This window comes from Ruditapes philippinarum, unplaced genomic scaffold (genome assembly GCF_026571515.1).
Source record: "Ruditapes philippinarum isolate M1 unplaced genomic scaffold, ASM2657151v2 ctg1915_1_1_1_1, whole genome shotgun sequence".
In the NCBI taxonomy this organism is placed as follows: Eukaryota; Metazoa; Mollusca; class Bivalvia; order Venerida; family Veneridae; genus Ruditapes; species Ruditapes philippinarum.
In genome coordinates, this window is record NW_026852568.1 from 33922 (window position 1) to 51717 (window position 17796).

General features: G+C 31.8%; 1 protein-coding gene and 1 long non-coding RNA gene across 2 annotated transcripts in view; both read right to left on the reverse strand.

Annotated features, from left to right (window-relative positions):
- Positions 1–17796, reverse strand: part of LOC132717237 (hemicentin-1-like) — a 42991-nt gene that overhangs the window by 1720 nt on the left and 23475 nt on the right. The window contains exon 9 of the mRNA XM_060700671.1: positions 411–581. Coding sequence (XP_060556654.1) covers positions 411–581 — 171 coding nt within the window. The remainder of the gene's footprint in view (positions 1–410; positions 582–17796) is intronic.
- On the reverse strand, positions 3496–5416 carry LOC132717185 (uncharacterized). Its single transcript, XR_009623920.1, has 4 exons — positions 5385–5416; positions 5187–5224; positions 3857–3898; positions 3496–3575 (listed from the first exon to the last, which is right to left on the reverse strand). It is a non-coding gene; the product is annotated as an uncharacterized LOC132717185 (long non-coding RNA).

Sequence of the window (17796 nt, forward strand, 5' to 3'; positions counted from 1 at the left end):
ATCAATTTTGGCCATTTTTAGTCACATGCCAGTGAAAAATGTTGCAACGCTTTTCATTTTTGGGAAATTTTGCGCAATGAAAAAGATCATTTTGGAAATACGTGGTAAAAGCATTATCGGAAAATTTGTAGTTATAGTCCAGACGTTCATAAAATGGTGCACAAATCTTGTCATGCCAAAAATGTCAGTGTAGTCTTTTTAATCAAAATATAGATTACTTTTCAGGATTTGTGAACACCTAAAATTTTTAACTATAACAATCTTTGCTCCGATAAAAAACACATTTTTATTTTACTTCTAAGAATAATATCATAACATCGAAATATTAAAGGTGTAAAAAGGAAGAATAAATATGGAGGTATGAAAATTGTGTACGTCGATAGATATAACAGTTATAACCAGAGACTTACCACTACATGGTTTTTGTTTGCATATTTCAACATCGGTGGAGTCACCAAAGCAATGAACGCCGGTCCTCTTCGGATACGGATTTGAACATGAACGGTTTCTCTTCTTCAGACCGGTGTCACATGTCACAGAACATTCTCCCCAATCCGACCAGTCAGACCAACCACCATTTACTTTAATCAAAATATCTATCATTTATACAGTTGACAATTTAATATTCATTTCTGATATATTCTATCTTTTACACAGTCTTGAAATATAAATATAAGATTGTGAGATGGTCTTGCCGAGTGGTTTAGGGATGGGTCTAGTAATTTAATGATCGCTAGCGGCATATGTTTAAATCTTTTCACGGGCAAAAAAATAGAGAGAAATAAGAATCTCTAAAGAAAACCCAACACGGCAAAATTGAAAATGTTGCAGGCTCGGTTTGATTGAGCCAGTTCATTGACAGTACTCTCAAGTGCAAACTATCGTCCACGCCCCCTAGCACCGGCTTAAGTAGAATTCAACATTAAACATGAACTGGTAAAATTTTGAGTTTTGAAACATCCGCAGATGTGTTCATATTGCGGTTATCATGGAACCTTCAATGTGACACAGTAGTGCCATTCCATGAAAGGCGGTATATCGTCCCAAAGTAAGAAAATGCGTGTGCCGTAAACGACAAATCAATGAGCGGAACTAAATTAAATAGAATTGTGAAAGGGGATCTGAGGTTATGAAGCCTGCATATCACAGATATGACGTCAAAAGACAAATTTAAGTCGTTATTGAGCAAGTATATTTACACTCATTGCTCAATACCGGTCAGCTCCAGGAAAGGATTTAATGTGACTCTATAAGTTTACAGCTTCCTACACAATCGAAATAATATAGATTCTGTATGAACCAAATTATACTAATGGACTGAATATCAGATTTTAAAATCTAAACGGTAAACGGTTGCTACTATTTTTCTTGTTTGTATTTTATATAGCTTATTTATGATCATACAGGTCAAACACTTATGTTGTATTCTTGTTAACTAAAAAACAACCCAAAGCTATTTTACATCTATAGAAAAATACCATCGATAATCCAAATAAAGTATTTATAATTTACAATAGTCATGTCGGAAAAACTTACCTGGACTGCAGCGTTTTGTTTCACTGTCATTTCCTACACACATCAGACCTTGATAAACAGGAGCAGGGTTAGTGCACTTTCGCTTTCTGATGTGTATGCCAACGTCACATGTGACGTCACACGCAGACCATTCAGACCAATTTGCCCAGTTTCCGTCAACTTTTTGTTGTTTTAAAAGAAAAAAAAGAAAAAAAAACAATCGTAAATGATAAAGAATATTGATTTGCAAAATTATGTTTTACATACGTTGAATAATTTAAAATTTCGCTGTGTACCATGCCGTCATTTATTAATATATTAATTATATATTAATAAATGACAGCATGGCCTGGTACACAGCGAAATTTTATTTATTCTTTACAAGAATTGGAACATAATTTCTATTAGAAGTTATGTTATATAATTATCAATTGTGAAAACATATTGTTTACCTAATGAGCACAGACGACAAAACTTAGGACACATATTCTTCGCCTGGTGCACTTTTCCGCAAATGTTAAACACCGCATTCATATGTGCGCAGTCAATTTTGACGTCGTCAATACATTTTGAGGCTGAAACATAAAAGTAGCCTACATAAAAGTTAATGTTAAAGACTATGTATACTATCCTCTAAAAGTAGAGCTATAGAAAAACTTATTATGCTGAAAGACGTAATTAAGTATTAAGTAAGCATTTACGAAATTAAAATGTCAAGAGCAGCGCAGCTAATAAATACTAAAAATATTTTTAATTGTTCCCCGTCCAAAACCTCTGATGATGCAATTTACGTAAGCAACAGGCCACAGTCTGGTACAAAAATTCATATCATATTCAGATTCGTAAAATATAAATATATCACATAGCTAGGCCTTAAACAAATGTCGTTTTGTCAACAGGGATCTACACGGAAATTTTTTTGGTTTAAACATGTTTATTTTAGGTCGATTACGAAACAAGTTCTTACAAGTTATATTAACCACTTTCGAGTACGCTTCCTGGAACCAATCAGTACTGGTGTCATATGAAAATTTATGGTCGTGACCCGATAAGGGTTGGGTTGAGAGTTAGATACCTTTACCACTAGGCCTTAAGAATTTACCCTGCAGAGTTTCAAACGATTCGTTTAAAATACTGCAATTCTTTTAGACAAAACATAATTTCAAACACTAAATGAAATTACCAGCTGTGTTGGAGATGATAATGATTGTATGCATCCATATTTTCATTAATAATTTCAAAGTTATAATTCAAAACCACGTATTTTTCCCCATTTTATCTAAGAGAACATCATCTATTATGAAAACTTGAAATAGCTTTCATCACAGTTCTAGAGCTATTACAACTTTGAATTTGGCAGTCAATATTTTTGATGAAATATATTAATTTGAAATACTCCATTAACTTAAATCACTGCTTTTACTTACGTTTTCTATGCTGACATAATCGATTGTTACATTTGTCTCTACTACAACACTCGAAACATTGCTCCTCCACATCTCTTTTCACTATTGTTACGTTGTAAATTGGAATCGTACCACAATTCTAAAGCAAAAGTTCATTATTTCATATGTTAATAAATTGGAAACAGTAAGTCATTATGGAAATGAATATTTTAGTAGTTATAATTGAAAATTACTGAAATATATATAAACATTTCAAACATGTGATTAACTTACATTGCAATTCATAGCACTACATCGATACGGTTTTAATACATGAAAAGTAATTTTACCTCATCATCTGTGATTCCTAATGTAAACGACTTAGATCGCCCCTTGATGTTCTCTTTTGCAAAACAGGACTGAAACAATTATAATAGAAAAACTAAATTTAGATTGTGTAAAGAGAAATCCTCAAATGAAGTATCATAACATCATTATTCAAGACGGAAAACACCTGTTCTCCAACCAAAAACAAAATATGTGAAAAACTCTTAAAAATTTGATTAATCTGTACTTCTTAAGGCAAACATCATACCTGTTGGTTGCCACTTGCTGTTATGTTATGACAATCATCAGGATTGTCAATATTTTCACATGTGAAACATTCGTAAGAAGCTGTAAATGAATATTGTGGTACATTTAAAATTATAAGAATATCATTATACGGATAAGAAAAAGAATGAATATATTTGCTAAACTGAGTTGTAATCAGAACAAACAAGTATGTATAATTACGAGCATCTATAAGAAAGCTTTAGTAACTTGACTGAATGTTCTCATATAGGAAGTATATTTTAACCATTCTTTGTATATATGGTATATGCAAACGTAAAACAACTACAGACGAAATCAAAAAATTATCAAATAATAAAAAATATATTAAATAAAATACTGACCTGTTCTTGCAGCCAAGAAAGCCAAAATAAACAGTGTCAAGTCTACAATTACGAGGGATGTCCGGAAAGTTCATATACTCCTTCATTTTTTATTGTATACCAATACATATGTTGTACAAATTTTGTCAGCAAAAATATACATATCTAGCGAACACATTTATCAAAAATTACTGAACTGTGACTTACATTTTTATTTTAACAGTAATTACATACAACATATATACCTCATCATGGAGCACTTTGACAACGTCAACGGCGTCAAATTAACTTCATGTTTACCCGCTATTCAATTTCTTCCGATTTCAACAGCCATTGTACCTGTCTGGCGTATACTTAATACATGTTAAGTTGCTTTTACTTTATGAATTCCATATTTAAAATTATTATTTAAAAACAAAAATGTCACTGGTTCTCATACAGTGTGTGAGATGTCTATCTTTTTCAAAGGTTGTTGTAACGCAATATACGATATTTTGCCCATGCTTCCTTTGGTCGTCTGTAGCGTTTCTTATACGATATACTGTCATCGCCGCTTCTTAATCTTGTTTGACATTTTAACACAAGTTGCCTTTATGGTTGATTTTGTTTTTACAGTAAAGATTAAAATCTCAGTTCGTGTCATATAAGCGTTGCTATGAAGTTAAATATCATTACGTTGCTCCGTCCGTGAATTTGACGTCATTTTTGCAACACAAAATTTATACACCTTCATTGCCTATAACCGTCGTTAACAAGCTATTTATTTGCGTATGACATCATAATTTTCACTAAATAACATATAATAGTATCTCATGATGTCACAAAATTAAAACGAGAGTTTGCGTTAAAATTACAACTTTCAGCAACTTATTATTCGAGTAGCTATCGTCATGAAATCAAAGTGCTCCGTGATTCGTTGATCATGTTGCCATGGTGATCGGCGCTTTATGAATATTTCTTTTATCATGTTTTTTAATTTAGAAATATGTAGCAGATAAATACTTTAGCAATATATTCCATCATAATATTGATATGACTGTTAATAATAATTTTATAGCCTTGTCTACGAACTTTCCGGACAGCCCTCGTATAATATATAGTCGTAAATTTTTCTGTAATCAAAACCTGTCCGTAAATAGTGAATATCAAATTGAACGTCAGGAATTTTTGTATTTTGGTCATGGAGAAAGTACTATATAATTAATGCTTAATGCATACATAAATAAAATTATAAATTGTTTTCATAATAAAAACGACTCATTCAATAAGTTAATGATAAACACAACTTCATCTAAGTTCATATCAGACTGGTATTTATTACAGGCGATACTGACTACAAACGTGTACTTACGAGTAAACATTTTATACTGAATGTGAGAGGATGTCCCTCTGAAATTAGATAATTAAAAAAATATCTAGAATGAATAAATAAGCATTTACTAGCACATTAATACAAGTTTTCCAGTCAATAGAATGTTAGCCACATTTTCTACAAAATCATAAAAAAATAAATTTCATTGTAATAATAATATCTTTAAAATGTACTTACATTTCTTTGTCTAATCACAAGTCAAAGGAAACTTAACAATCTTAGGTAGATGTTCCAAATATATAGCTCACTCTCAAACATATTAGGCCAAAGGAATTTTTTGTTGAAACATTGTGATAACTATTACTAAATTACTTTTTCAATCAAACGATAATATACAGTTGTTCACAAAAAACTTAAAGTTGATATGTCTTAAATGACATATCAGCTTATAAACATCAATCTCTGTTGTTGAGTTCTATGGTATATTATCATCATTATTATTATTATAATTGTTGTTATTGTTGTTGTTTTGTGTTTTATGTCAATATTCATATGCATAACAATGACCTTTATCTTTAATATGTTTGCACACCTGATATGCTCATGCTCATGTTTTTATAAACAAGAATTTGTAGCAGAGCTCCCAACGTCCCCAGCCTCGGGAAGTTCTATATATCAAGCATAAAATTGTGCTATTTCATAAGATTGAGGTATGGATCTCAATCAGCAATGTGCAAGTCGATCTTCTTTCTTATCAAAAGTCATGTATATTACCATTTGAAAATTTAACCAAATTTTCGTCAATTTGTTGAGCAGTTATAATTGTGGTGTCTTACCGATTAAGACACCGCAATTATAATTGCACAACAAATTGACGAAATATTTTGATACAATTTTCAAATGGCAATATCAATGTACATTATTTTCGATAAAAATATAGATCGCCTTGATTTGACGTGAGAAGTGTTGATCTAAAAGTCCGTATATATTTTATAATAAATAAGTCGCATTTGTAGCTTAATTATAGATTCCTTGGATCCTGTTGAGAAATATTTTGTCTTGAACTTTTACATAAGCACTACTCATGTCAAATCAGGTCCGAACTATAATACATTAGACATATTATTTTTCAGAATCTTGAATGTCTTTTGTCACCGATGAATAGTTTTCAAATAGTCTTTTTTCCTGACATTAAGCACCAAATGGTCACTATAACCTAGAACAATGCTATTCATTTTGTAAAAATTTTCTACTGATTTACAATCTCTTATGTAAATTGAGTTATTACATATACATATTTTACATATTAATGCTCTAAATACTGGTAATATTTTGTATGGATGAAAAGGTATAAAGGCACTGATTGATTTATCACCAATGCAAACAAATTATTTTTATTAATAATATATCTGTCATATTTTGCGGTTCGGATCGGAATATCCGTCCCGAGGTGACCCGCCCATTGGGCGGTAACGAGGCTTGCATATTCTACCATATTCCATTATATTTTAAATTCTTAATCTTTATTTTCAATGAAAATGTATATCATTACAACCGTAACTACTTTCATTCAACAGCGTATGAATTACAAAATCATTCATAACGGTAAAATGACGTCATCTTTATCGTGCCATTGTACAGCACGCGACTCATCTGGAACCCCCTATGCCAGATGAAATTTCCGGCATGGGTAAAACTAACGGAAAAGCCAGTCTGATATGCAAGAATGCCCTTTTCCCAGTTTAGTAAACGTGATTTTTGGTTATTTACAATAAACATCACGCTACGAATTCACACAATCGATTTAACCATCTGCTTTTAAGTAGATTTGTTATCAAAGTATGTTTTGTTCTTTTGTTTATGCTGGTAACTATAATTGTAAAACAATACCACAGTATAACGATGCCAATAAACATGCTATTTTAGCCAAGATGTATTTGATAACTTACCCCAAAGTGTCAGTACTCGATCACAATGTCTTCTTAACATGAAAACTGCTTTTATATTTTTTGAGACAGACTGTGTTATTTTTGTTTTGTATCAGTAAAGGCATCTTAAAGTAATTATATTTACCATTAAAACAATAGATTCATATTTTATATTTTAACAGAGGATTTTGGTTGTCACTAACATGCAACAGTACCGTATATTCTCATTCGTTTTTGGCATGTTTTACATAGTTTGAAAGAGTTTGCGATAAGGAATGGCCTGATCAAAAATTGCTTCAAACCGCCACTTTAATCACTTTTTGATCAAAGTTTCATTTCCATGGAAGAGCAAAAGATAAATCAACAAGAAACATAGAAGTGTAGATATAGAAAATATAGAAAAAACAATGATGCTCAATAAGTCGCATTCCGTAAACTTGTAGCGTTTCCTAATCAACTTTTAATTAGACATTGTTTTTACAATTGAAGACTGCAAATCAACCAAGTTGCTTAATAGTTCATTTTCTTCATAGACTATCATACACAAACACAAAATTTGTTGAACATCTTATTGTTTTTGAATGAGCAAATAATTCAATGAGCAAATAAGTTAACAATTATGTATATATTATGTAAAAAGAATTGTTGAAAACAGTATTGTTAGTTGTTTGTTGCAGTAGTACTTGTTAATCGTATTCTTAATTTATTCAAATAAGACGCTTCTTAAATGCATCTGTTTTCGACTTTAGCATCTGCAAACACACGAGGACGAATTCGAGGAGAAGAACAAGCCAGCAGGTTTTTTTTTCATCAGACTTTTGTTTGTGAGAAAATCCAGTTTCGTATAGCCTTGGTTTCAGTCTGTCGATATTCACGTGCTTCTTTTCGACAAACTTACTAGTAGTAACTAAACGACCAGTTCTTGTGATGTGCTCGTGTTACAGGTGTACCAAATTACCTACATGTATATTTCCTAATAAATAATATCCTATAATAAAGAAATATATCTTGCTACAGACTTGACCAGTCATCCCCTGGCTCCAGATCTACAAAACCTTACTTTAAAAACAGTACAGTGCCTTATATTTAAGAAGGAGGAGAGAATCTAATATAATTCGGAAATTCCGCGTTTAGTTTTGATGTTCGTATTTAGAAATCACTATTGTATGCTTTCTGTCCGCTTATGCGATGTTTTTTTTACAGACATGCTTTTATAAGTAAATGTCAATTTTACGTGTCACTTTGAGTGTCGCGTATTTTTATCTTTAAAAACGGTGTGTGAATTCATCCGTTTACGCATGCTACTTATCCGTTAATGCGAATTACCTACCGGCTCCTTTGTTAAAAGCGGTCTAGTAAATCACTTACCGACCGCTTAACAGGTCTGCAAATAGATACCGACCTGTTATTGTTCTATATTGTTCTCTATACGAAAGAAAATATGTGAAACTCGTGCATTTAAGATTAAGCATTACATAATAATCCCCGTATACGTATATCCAATGACACTGAAATGTTGAAATAATGCAGGAATTATGCAAAAAAATAACTCTGAATTGTGCAAATATGGGTGGGGGAATAGGACCGATATATAAAAATTAAAGTACATGTTCATCAAATTAAAAGAAATGAATCAGCGCAAACGACTGGTAGGATATCATATCATATATGATAGTTTTTGCTTTAAGAAAACCGACCTGACTACCGTTCTTGAGTATATATAAGTTTGTGTTTTGCCGATATAACGCGCATATCGACCTTCTTTATAGTTTGCTTTTCGGTATAAACACATTTCTAGTTTTCGGCATTTATTTCCACAATTCTGTCAGATTTTGTTGCACAATCCTGCGTTATTTTAACAATTCTGCATTATGGGATATAAACGATCTTATCAAACATATGAAGAAGGGGGAATGATTCTTATATATAGAGAGTACACTGAAAGAAAATTCTTCTGAACATGAAGAAATACTAAGCATATTTAAAATCCGCCATCTATAAAACGCCTACATGAAAAAAAAATCTAAACAAACAAACTTACAAGACAGTTAACTACATGTATTATTAGTATTTATTTGTATTCACAAAAGCCTGTCACTTACTTTCCTTTGAACATAATCGTAAATTTTATATCTAAAATAGGCGGATCATGTATTAACCATGAAATTCATTATATATCAAGATAAAGTATTCTATGTCAATATATTTTGTATATTATTATTATTAAATTATATATACATATAACAAAATAATAACCTTACCTTTACCCTCTTTATATCAATGACTTGAAACTCTCAACAGGTACATTTACCTGACCTTATTCATAATGAAACCCCAGGAAAAAAAACGAGAATATTCAAATAACACCTGATTGTGCACTTATGAATTACAAGAGCGTAGCGGTTGGTATATTTGAATGGCTTCGGAATACATTCTTATTACATGATAAAGTACATAAATGAAAGGGTTTCTTGTGATTTATATTGATAGATATTGAAGTTATAAACTGATGTTTGGATAGAAAAACAAAAGAGCATGTAGGTAAGATAGTTACCGCACTCGGAATAGGTCTGCATAGTTTTTACAGACCCGGTGGCCTTTTAAAAACCTCGATCGCTACGCTCTCTCGGTCTTCAAATCGCCACCCGGGTCTGTAAATACTATGCAGACCTATTCCTCGTACGGTAACTATTACTTATTATTTCAAAAGTAGTTAACATTTTATCTAAAGGCACGAATATGGCACAAGGAAACAAAGTGAGCTGTCATTCTTTCATTCAAGCTTCCTATTTCATAAGTACATACCAATAAAGGTAATCTGCTGAAATTTTATATATTCGGGCATTTTCGTAAAGGCCCATTTCTAAGAGACTGTAGAAACTTTTCTGTCCAAACGATACGTATCTTTACATGTTTATTTCAATAGGGCGGATACACTTAAAATGTTGCAAAGTTCTGCCCCATTTTCAAATTTTTGCCCTGATTAACATTTTTAAGGTTTTTATCACATTTTTATCAGAAACCATCATAGCTAATTAACATTTATTATGTATTATTAAGTATAATACACGACATTTAATATTGCCTTATTATATTGTAAGCTGCAATCATTAGGAGACCTATTTTAAGATTTCAATGGAATTTTAACTTGATCTCTTATAAGTGAAGGTGATATATAGCTAAATTTTCAACTACATTTGTGCAGATGATAACAAAACTTTACTGCATTTAAAATTTGTTATATTATTAAACAAAATCAATAAGATTTGGAAAAAAAAGTTTAGACTGAATAATTACAATTAAAAGAATTTCTTATACAGTACTTTCTTGTGGTTAAACTATTTAGAATAAATTAGTATTTCTTTTGAGCTAGAAGATAAATAAGATCTTTCTTCTTTTTCTCTTTTTTTATCTAAACATACCTTTTATGTTGTTCACGTGTTTTCAGATTTATTGTCTTCATGTTGTTTGTGTCTTATAGGCCCATTGGGCCGGGTGTATACTATTGTTTATACATGTCTTGTTTGTTCATTGCTTGTATGTTTACATATGACACATTAATAAAATATTTACTTACTTACTTACAATTAAAAGATATACATGTACTCTATTTTTTCAAGAGCTTTCTCGATAGAAGTATTGTTTTTGTCGGAGAAGTAGAATTTTTTTTATCTTATTAGTGTGATGATTACAAATCAAATCAATTAATATGATTAAAAGATCCACTTTTTGAAGGAAAATCGTAGCTATTGTCATGACCTAATCAGTGGCGATGGTATTTGCGTCGGTGAACCTTTTTGATTAAGTTTCTTCCAAGCACAAAAATCTATTACATATATACTTATATTTGTATTTCATGGTGTATATCCAGCATCACAGGAATGAGCAAATAACGCAGAAATAGTGCAAAAGTTACGCAGAATTGTGCAATTCTTTGTCCATAAGCAGCACCACGATTGGTTAATGAATACAGTCTGACCCCGGTTATTCGAAAATCCTGTATTGTTTTTTAATGTTTTGATATTCGTAATACCTGAGGCAATTGCCGAACTGCTCATGTCAAATTATACTGAAGATAAAATATGACTTAGACCATTTTTATGAGTTAACGCCGATTTCGTGCGACGCTTATTACCTTATATAAGATATCGAAATAGTATCTTATCCGCGTCTGCTTACTACTTTATGACACTTGTAGTTTGGCAAATGATCTAAGGTAAAAAGAATATCAAAACAATAAAGGAGATCCTCGTTACCGCCATAAACAGTTACTCTCGAGCTAGATATTTCCGTCTTTTTTAACAGCTGATGTTTGATTCTTTTTCTTACATATTAATCATATTTTGGAAAAAAATAAGAATACGTATATTCTTATAGTAGCGTATGAATTTACAAAGTCATTCATAACGGCAAAATAACGCTATTCTAAGAACGCAATTCATTTATAAAAAAGCGCGCTGGAATGACGTCATTTACAGCACACGATTTGTCTTGGTCAGACACTCACATTGATATTTCCATAGACTTACATTATAAGAAATAGTCCCAAAAATTGAGTTTTCATGCTCAATAGGTGATTTTTCTAGTAGAATGAAATGTCTGACACATGAAATGTCCTGTTATATAGGGGTAGTCAACCGATTTTTTTGCAAAATTACTTCTAAGAAGAATACTCCCCATTTCATTGAAATTCTACTGATCACAGGACTGACATACACTTTTTATAAATGCAAATATCCAAGTCAAAAGATTTTCATAGAGACTCATGAAATATTTCATTTTCTTCAGAAAACAATGTAGTATTACTTTTTTTATTAGTTTTCATACTTAAAAATACCCCATACCGCCTAATGTCCAAATGAATCATATGGTTTCCCCTACACTTTTTGCAGTCAATCGCTGACCGTGTTACAATGCGATGATCTGACCTATCACCTGTGTAAACGGAAGATAATCCTGTCTGATAAGCAAACAACGTATGTTTTTAATCTTCTTCTGATCTTTTTTGCATATATAATAGCGCAGGCATTGCGACATACCATCCAGGAAGCCGAAATGTTTCAAGCAAACAATTACATTGACAACAAAATATAACTTGAAAACTTATTTGATCTTGAAAATAAAGAAATTTTGAGACCACACAAAATTGAATCTTCATATAAACAACTTTTTTTTTAATGAATTACATCAAGTTTTAATATTTGTCACGCGTGTTTTATCCCCTTGTTGTTGAGGGGCTGCCTTTTAAGGTCAAGGCTTCAGAGTTGCAGCCACCGTTTGTCCATAAGTTATCGTAAGAGTTCAAATTTCAAGAGTTTATGCATCTCTTCAGCAGGTGAGCAGGGGAATATGTCATGGTTAAGCACTGTTCACTATTTAGGGTAGATAAGGTGGCCGCATAGCTCATGTGAAACCGTTAAGTGGTATAAATTTACAAGATATGAACACATATGTGTATAATTCAAAATTTTACAAGTTCTTTTGGTATTCTTATTTTCGTATAATTCAAAATTGTACAAGTTCATGTTAAATGTTGAATTCTGCTCAAGCCGGTGCTAAGGGGCGTGGGCGGTAGTTTGCACTTGGCAGTACCGTCCTTGAACTCAATCAAACCGAGCCTGCAACTTTTTCAATTTTGCCGTCTTTGGCTGTCTTTTGTGATTCTTATTTTCTCGCAACATTAGCGTTGTTTGTGCCGTGTGGAGGCTCTTTAAAGTCGCCCCGTACATTCAATCAGAGATTTTATATTTCCGATCCTATATGATCGTATGTACGTCCCGAATTCGTGTGCAGCCGATCACTTTGTTAATTGAAGTCGGATTTTACAACTATTTCACAGAAATGATTAAGCCGGTGCTATGAGGCGTGAACGGTTGTTTGCACTTGACAGTACCGTCCATGAACAGGCTCAATCAAACCAAGCCTGCAACAGTTTCAATTTTGACGTGTTGGGCTTATTTTAGGGATTCTTATCTTCTCTTTTTTATGTTCACATATATGTTATGCTACAGAGTTATGAAATTGATAAGCATGTACAATAATTTACTAAGGAAAACAACATGTATACAATATCTCTTCTGCTGACATTTCAAACAATTAAATGTTTGTATTACATCTGTAAATGAATACATATATAGATATTAAGAATGTGGTAACTGTAGCCTCTGCCACCGTTATATAGGGCTTATCGTGAAGTCGGGGGTACTCTTGACTCTCGCCTACCACGTGCGATCGAGGGCGGAAGTGCACCTTGCACGGCCTTGGACGCGTGTTGTCGTAAGAAGAGCGAATAGGAGCTTCTAGGCCCCAGATCGTGCTCTGATTGTGTTCAGGTCCACGAAAGAATGGGCGGAGACTACAAGTTCCGGCTGATTTTAATGTTGTTTGTCTAAAAAACTTATGATATAACATGCAATTGGTGCTTGAAAGAAAACAACTTAATTTAAGATGAAAGATAAGTTTTTCTTAGATCACATTCGACTACAGGGAAGTAAATGCGTAACATATGTTAGGTAATTTATAGCAGTTATCCCTCTTTTGGTACCACGACTTAATAGATGTATGGCTAATGTTCGTGGGAATTTTGTCATTTTCTTTCTTGTAAAGATTTTTAGGATTCATACACAAATTTAAGCTACGCTAGTAACACATATTAAGATTCGAATGTAATACAAGTATTTAAACTATTCCATTTGGAGACTTGCAATTATGGTTTATTTTGATTGCGATAATTCTTGTCCATGGTGCGAATGTTTTGTTCTACTATATATATGAACAATACGTAACATAATGTATTCATAATTATAATACCTTTGTCTTTACCCACGTGATTTGACCTTTACACTTTTCGCTGGGGACACTATGGCACAAAGGATGAGAAAAACAAAAAATGCAGTAAATTATATTTTCATAGATATAATGATATAAACCATTTAATTTTAATTTTCTCCTAACATGACATGATATAAAAATTTCAAAAATTACATTTTGTGTACTTTGAAAATTTTAAACTTTGTCAGATGTTTTACATTTTTACTGACTTATTGTAAACATAGATCCGAATGATTTTCTAAATAAATGGGGCTTCACACTGATGGACCCGAAGGTAAAAAAAATGCATGTCTTAAAAAAAGATATTCGGTCGAAGTAAAAACTGGTTAACTTTCATATGTAAGATCTAAGTTTTCCATGCAAAGTCATAAAGAAATGTTAGCATTGCTTGCATAACAATGTGTGTCTTTAAGTAAACTGAGTTTTGTAATACCAACATCTACGCAGTCGGTAAGGCAATTAGTTTTATAAATACTTGATTAATATGCAAAAATGCAGAAATACATACAAATATAAACATATTGAACACATCAAACATCATAATTATTATATATTAGTCACTTATTATTATATATTAGGTTTTATAAAATGTGAAAAAATTTCCTAGTTTCAACATTTGCAGTTACGCAAGTAATCTTTTTGATGGTTTAGTTATAACTACATGTCTGTAAGAAATTATAGAGGGTAAAGCGTTAGAATACAATCTTTGACTTTGTTGGATTAATTAATAGACTATTGTTTTCACCAACCGGCTAATGTTTCATGAAATGAACAGACCTAATACATATATAAATATATTTGTGCATTTAGATTAAGCAATTTGTTATAATTCATGTAACTATAATCATCAGCCGAACAAAAGAGGTGACATTTACTTCTTTTATATTGATCAATAAATCAGAGAATTATTCATTTTCCAAGTGTCAGTTCATATATACCATCTGTCAGTGATGCTGTTCTGTTTAATTTTACTCAAGGATGACTTTAACAGCAATTATTACTTGAACATGAGTGAACTTTTGAATCCATGCCGTAAAATATTGAAATGTTACTTTTTAGATTGTCAATAGAATGCTTATAAAGAGTATCCTGCCTTGCAAAAGGCTCGTTGAGTTTTATACTTTTCATTAAATTTATACATTAAATGTCAGATCATATCAGATCTGCATGCTGTTTTTCACCCTCAGACGAGAAATTATTTTTACATCCAAACAAATGTTTCTCTGTAAGTGTGATAACATTAATTTTCTTAAAACTGCAAGCCTCCAGATGAGCAAAATATCTTAAGAAAATTTTACTAACGTACGTAAACATATTTAATATTAAAATAATGATGTTTATGTTATGTGCTTTGCAATATTCATTGTTCACTTCGCAATATTTTAATTTTTATATAAATTAAAAAGATTTTCATGAAAGTTAGCATGAATCTGGAGGCATGCTGCTTTAACTTAACCATTTTAAGTTTCTGTATATCAATTTTAGCCGAAAGTTTAAAGCTTATGGTGAGCTTTCAGGATCTTTGCTGATGCGATAATTGGAAATATTATGGTCGTAATCCTTGAAGGACTCGTACTCACAATCCCTTTATTAATGGGAAACACATAAACAACCTAACATCTGCTTTTATTACAAGACTAAATTCGCAAATAGTGTTTAAATGTAAAGAAACGAAGACGAATGCTTAACGGTACTTTTAGGTAATATTTCTCTTGTGTGCAATATATCATACATTATTCCTACACTTCGTTTTTTAAAAACGATTATAGTGATCAAAGAATATTAAGCAAAAGATGCTAGACTTCTTACCCCATTAGTATATAAAAATGGCATGTTGTTTGGTGAAAACATTTGTAAAACGCATTATGGGTTAAAGTTATACGATATACATAAAGATAAAATTATGTAAAGAAATTCAAACGTGATATATTAGGGCTATGTCAGCAGTGGTTTAACTCAAAAGGAATCATATACTTATATGTTAAAGCGTATTGCAAAATTCGTACACCATTTATAACCTGCAGTATGACTTTATACTATGCACGCGACTCATTCATCAAAAGGCGTCGGGATGACGTCATTTTTAAGCACAAGATTTAGTCGATGTGGTGTTGTGGTAAGCATACTTGATGACTGTGGTGCGAGGCTTGTATAATATTTCAGTTTATATGTATTATAATCATTTAATGACACATAAAGGAAGAAACACATCAATACATTTTAACTTGGAAAAGTGTCAGTTTTCCATTACGAATACTCAGAAACTTGTAATGCTCTTAAAAACATCCCTAAACGACTCATGTTTTATATATCAGTTTGATCATGAATTTTAAAAATATTTTTTTCAGGGGTATCTTGCCATTTACTGATATTTAAATCATTATTAAAATGACTTCAGAAAAGTGGTTACATGAAATCTTGTTGTCTTTGCAGTTTTGATGCAAGAAATGTTAAAATTTAGTAAGCAGTGACAGATTTATTGAAATGTTATTGCATATTTGCTTTGATAAGAATCCCCGAAAAACTGCTTTGCATGAGACTATTCTTGTGTAATTTATCACCGCTGCACGAGCCAATGCAATTAACGGTTACTTGATTTGCCAGCTCTACAAATGTCAGAGTATCAAACGTGTAACATTTGTGCCAATTGTAATCCCCGATTAAGGCCTTCGTGATAATTATCTTATTCACTGTGATACCAAAATGCGTATGAGAACGTGGAGGCAAGCATATCTGAGCTGTAAACTGGTAGAGTCCTGGTATAGGTGCCAAAAAGATACCAGTCTTGTTGTTATATGCGTCACCAATGTTGAGAGTGTTATGTGAGAATACAATAATTTTGTTGTCCGTTAAAGACAAGTCAGTAACTGTATCTGACCTGAAAGCGACCGTAGAGGTAATATCTGAAATCAAAGAGTGAAATGTATATCTTGAATATTTACATACAATCTTGATTACATCTCATGTATAAATTTTTGACATTTAATTATAAAGGCAAAACTATGGTCAATGCTATTTTTATGAAAGAAATTTTTGATTTACAAGATTTAATCCTTGAACATGCTTGTCCCATTTAGCTTAAAGGCGCTCTAAAAATCCTAAAATCATAATATGTTTTATCTAACAAAGATCAAGTCAAGCACATAACATGATTAATCTGCAAAGGATAATAAAAAATATACTCAGAATTAAAATGAATATCAATTTTGGCCATTTTTAGTCACATGCAAATGAAATACGTTGCAGCGCTTTTCGTTTTTGGAAATTATCATTCTTGACATACATGGTAAGGGCATTATCTGAAAATTTGCACACAAGTTATAGTCCAGACGTACCAATTTTGTCATGACATGAAGTGTAGCCCTTTTAATCAATCTTCAAATTACATATTTAGAATGTGTTAGCACCTAAAAATTTTAAGTATAAAAATCTCTGCTCCAATAAAAAAGTCACATTTTTATACTTCTTAGAATAATAATATAGAAGTATAAAGGTGTAAAAATGAAAAAATTGATATTTAAGTATGAAAACTGTATACGTTAATCCGCTCTATCGATAAATATAAGTTACAACCAGAGTCGTACCAGTGCATGCCTTTTGTTTACATATTTCAACATCAGTGGAGTCACCAAAGCAATGAACGCCGGTCCTTTTTGGATACGGATTGGAACATGAACGGTTTCTCTTCTTCAGACCGGTGTCACATGTCACAGAACATTCTCCCCAGTCCGACCAGTCAGACCAACCACCATTTACTTTGATTAAAATACAATCTTTTAAGCAGTTGACAATTTAATATTCATTTCGGACATATTCTATCTTTTACACAGCCTTTAAAATAAAACATAAAATTGTGAGGCGGCACTGCCGTGTGGTTAGCGCATAAGTCT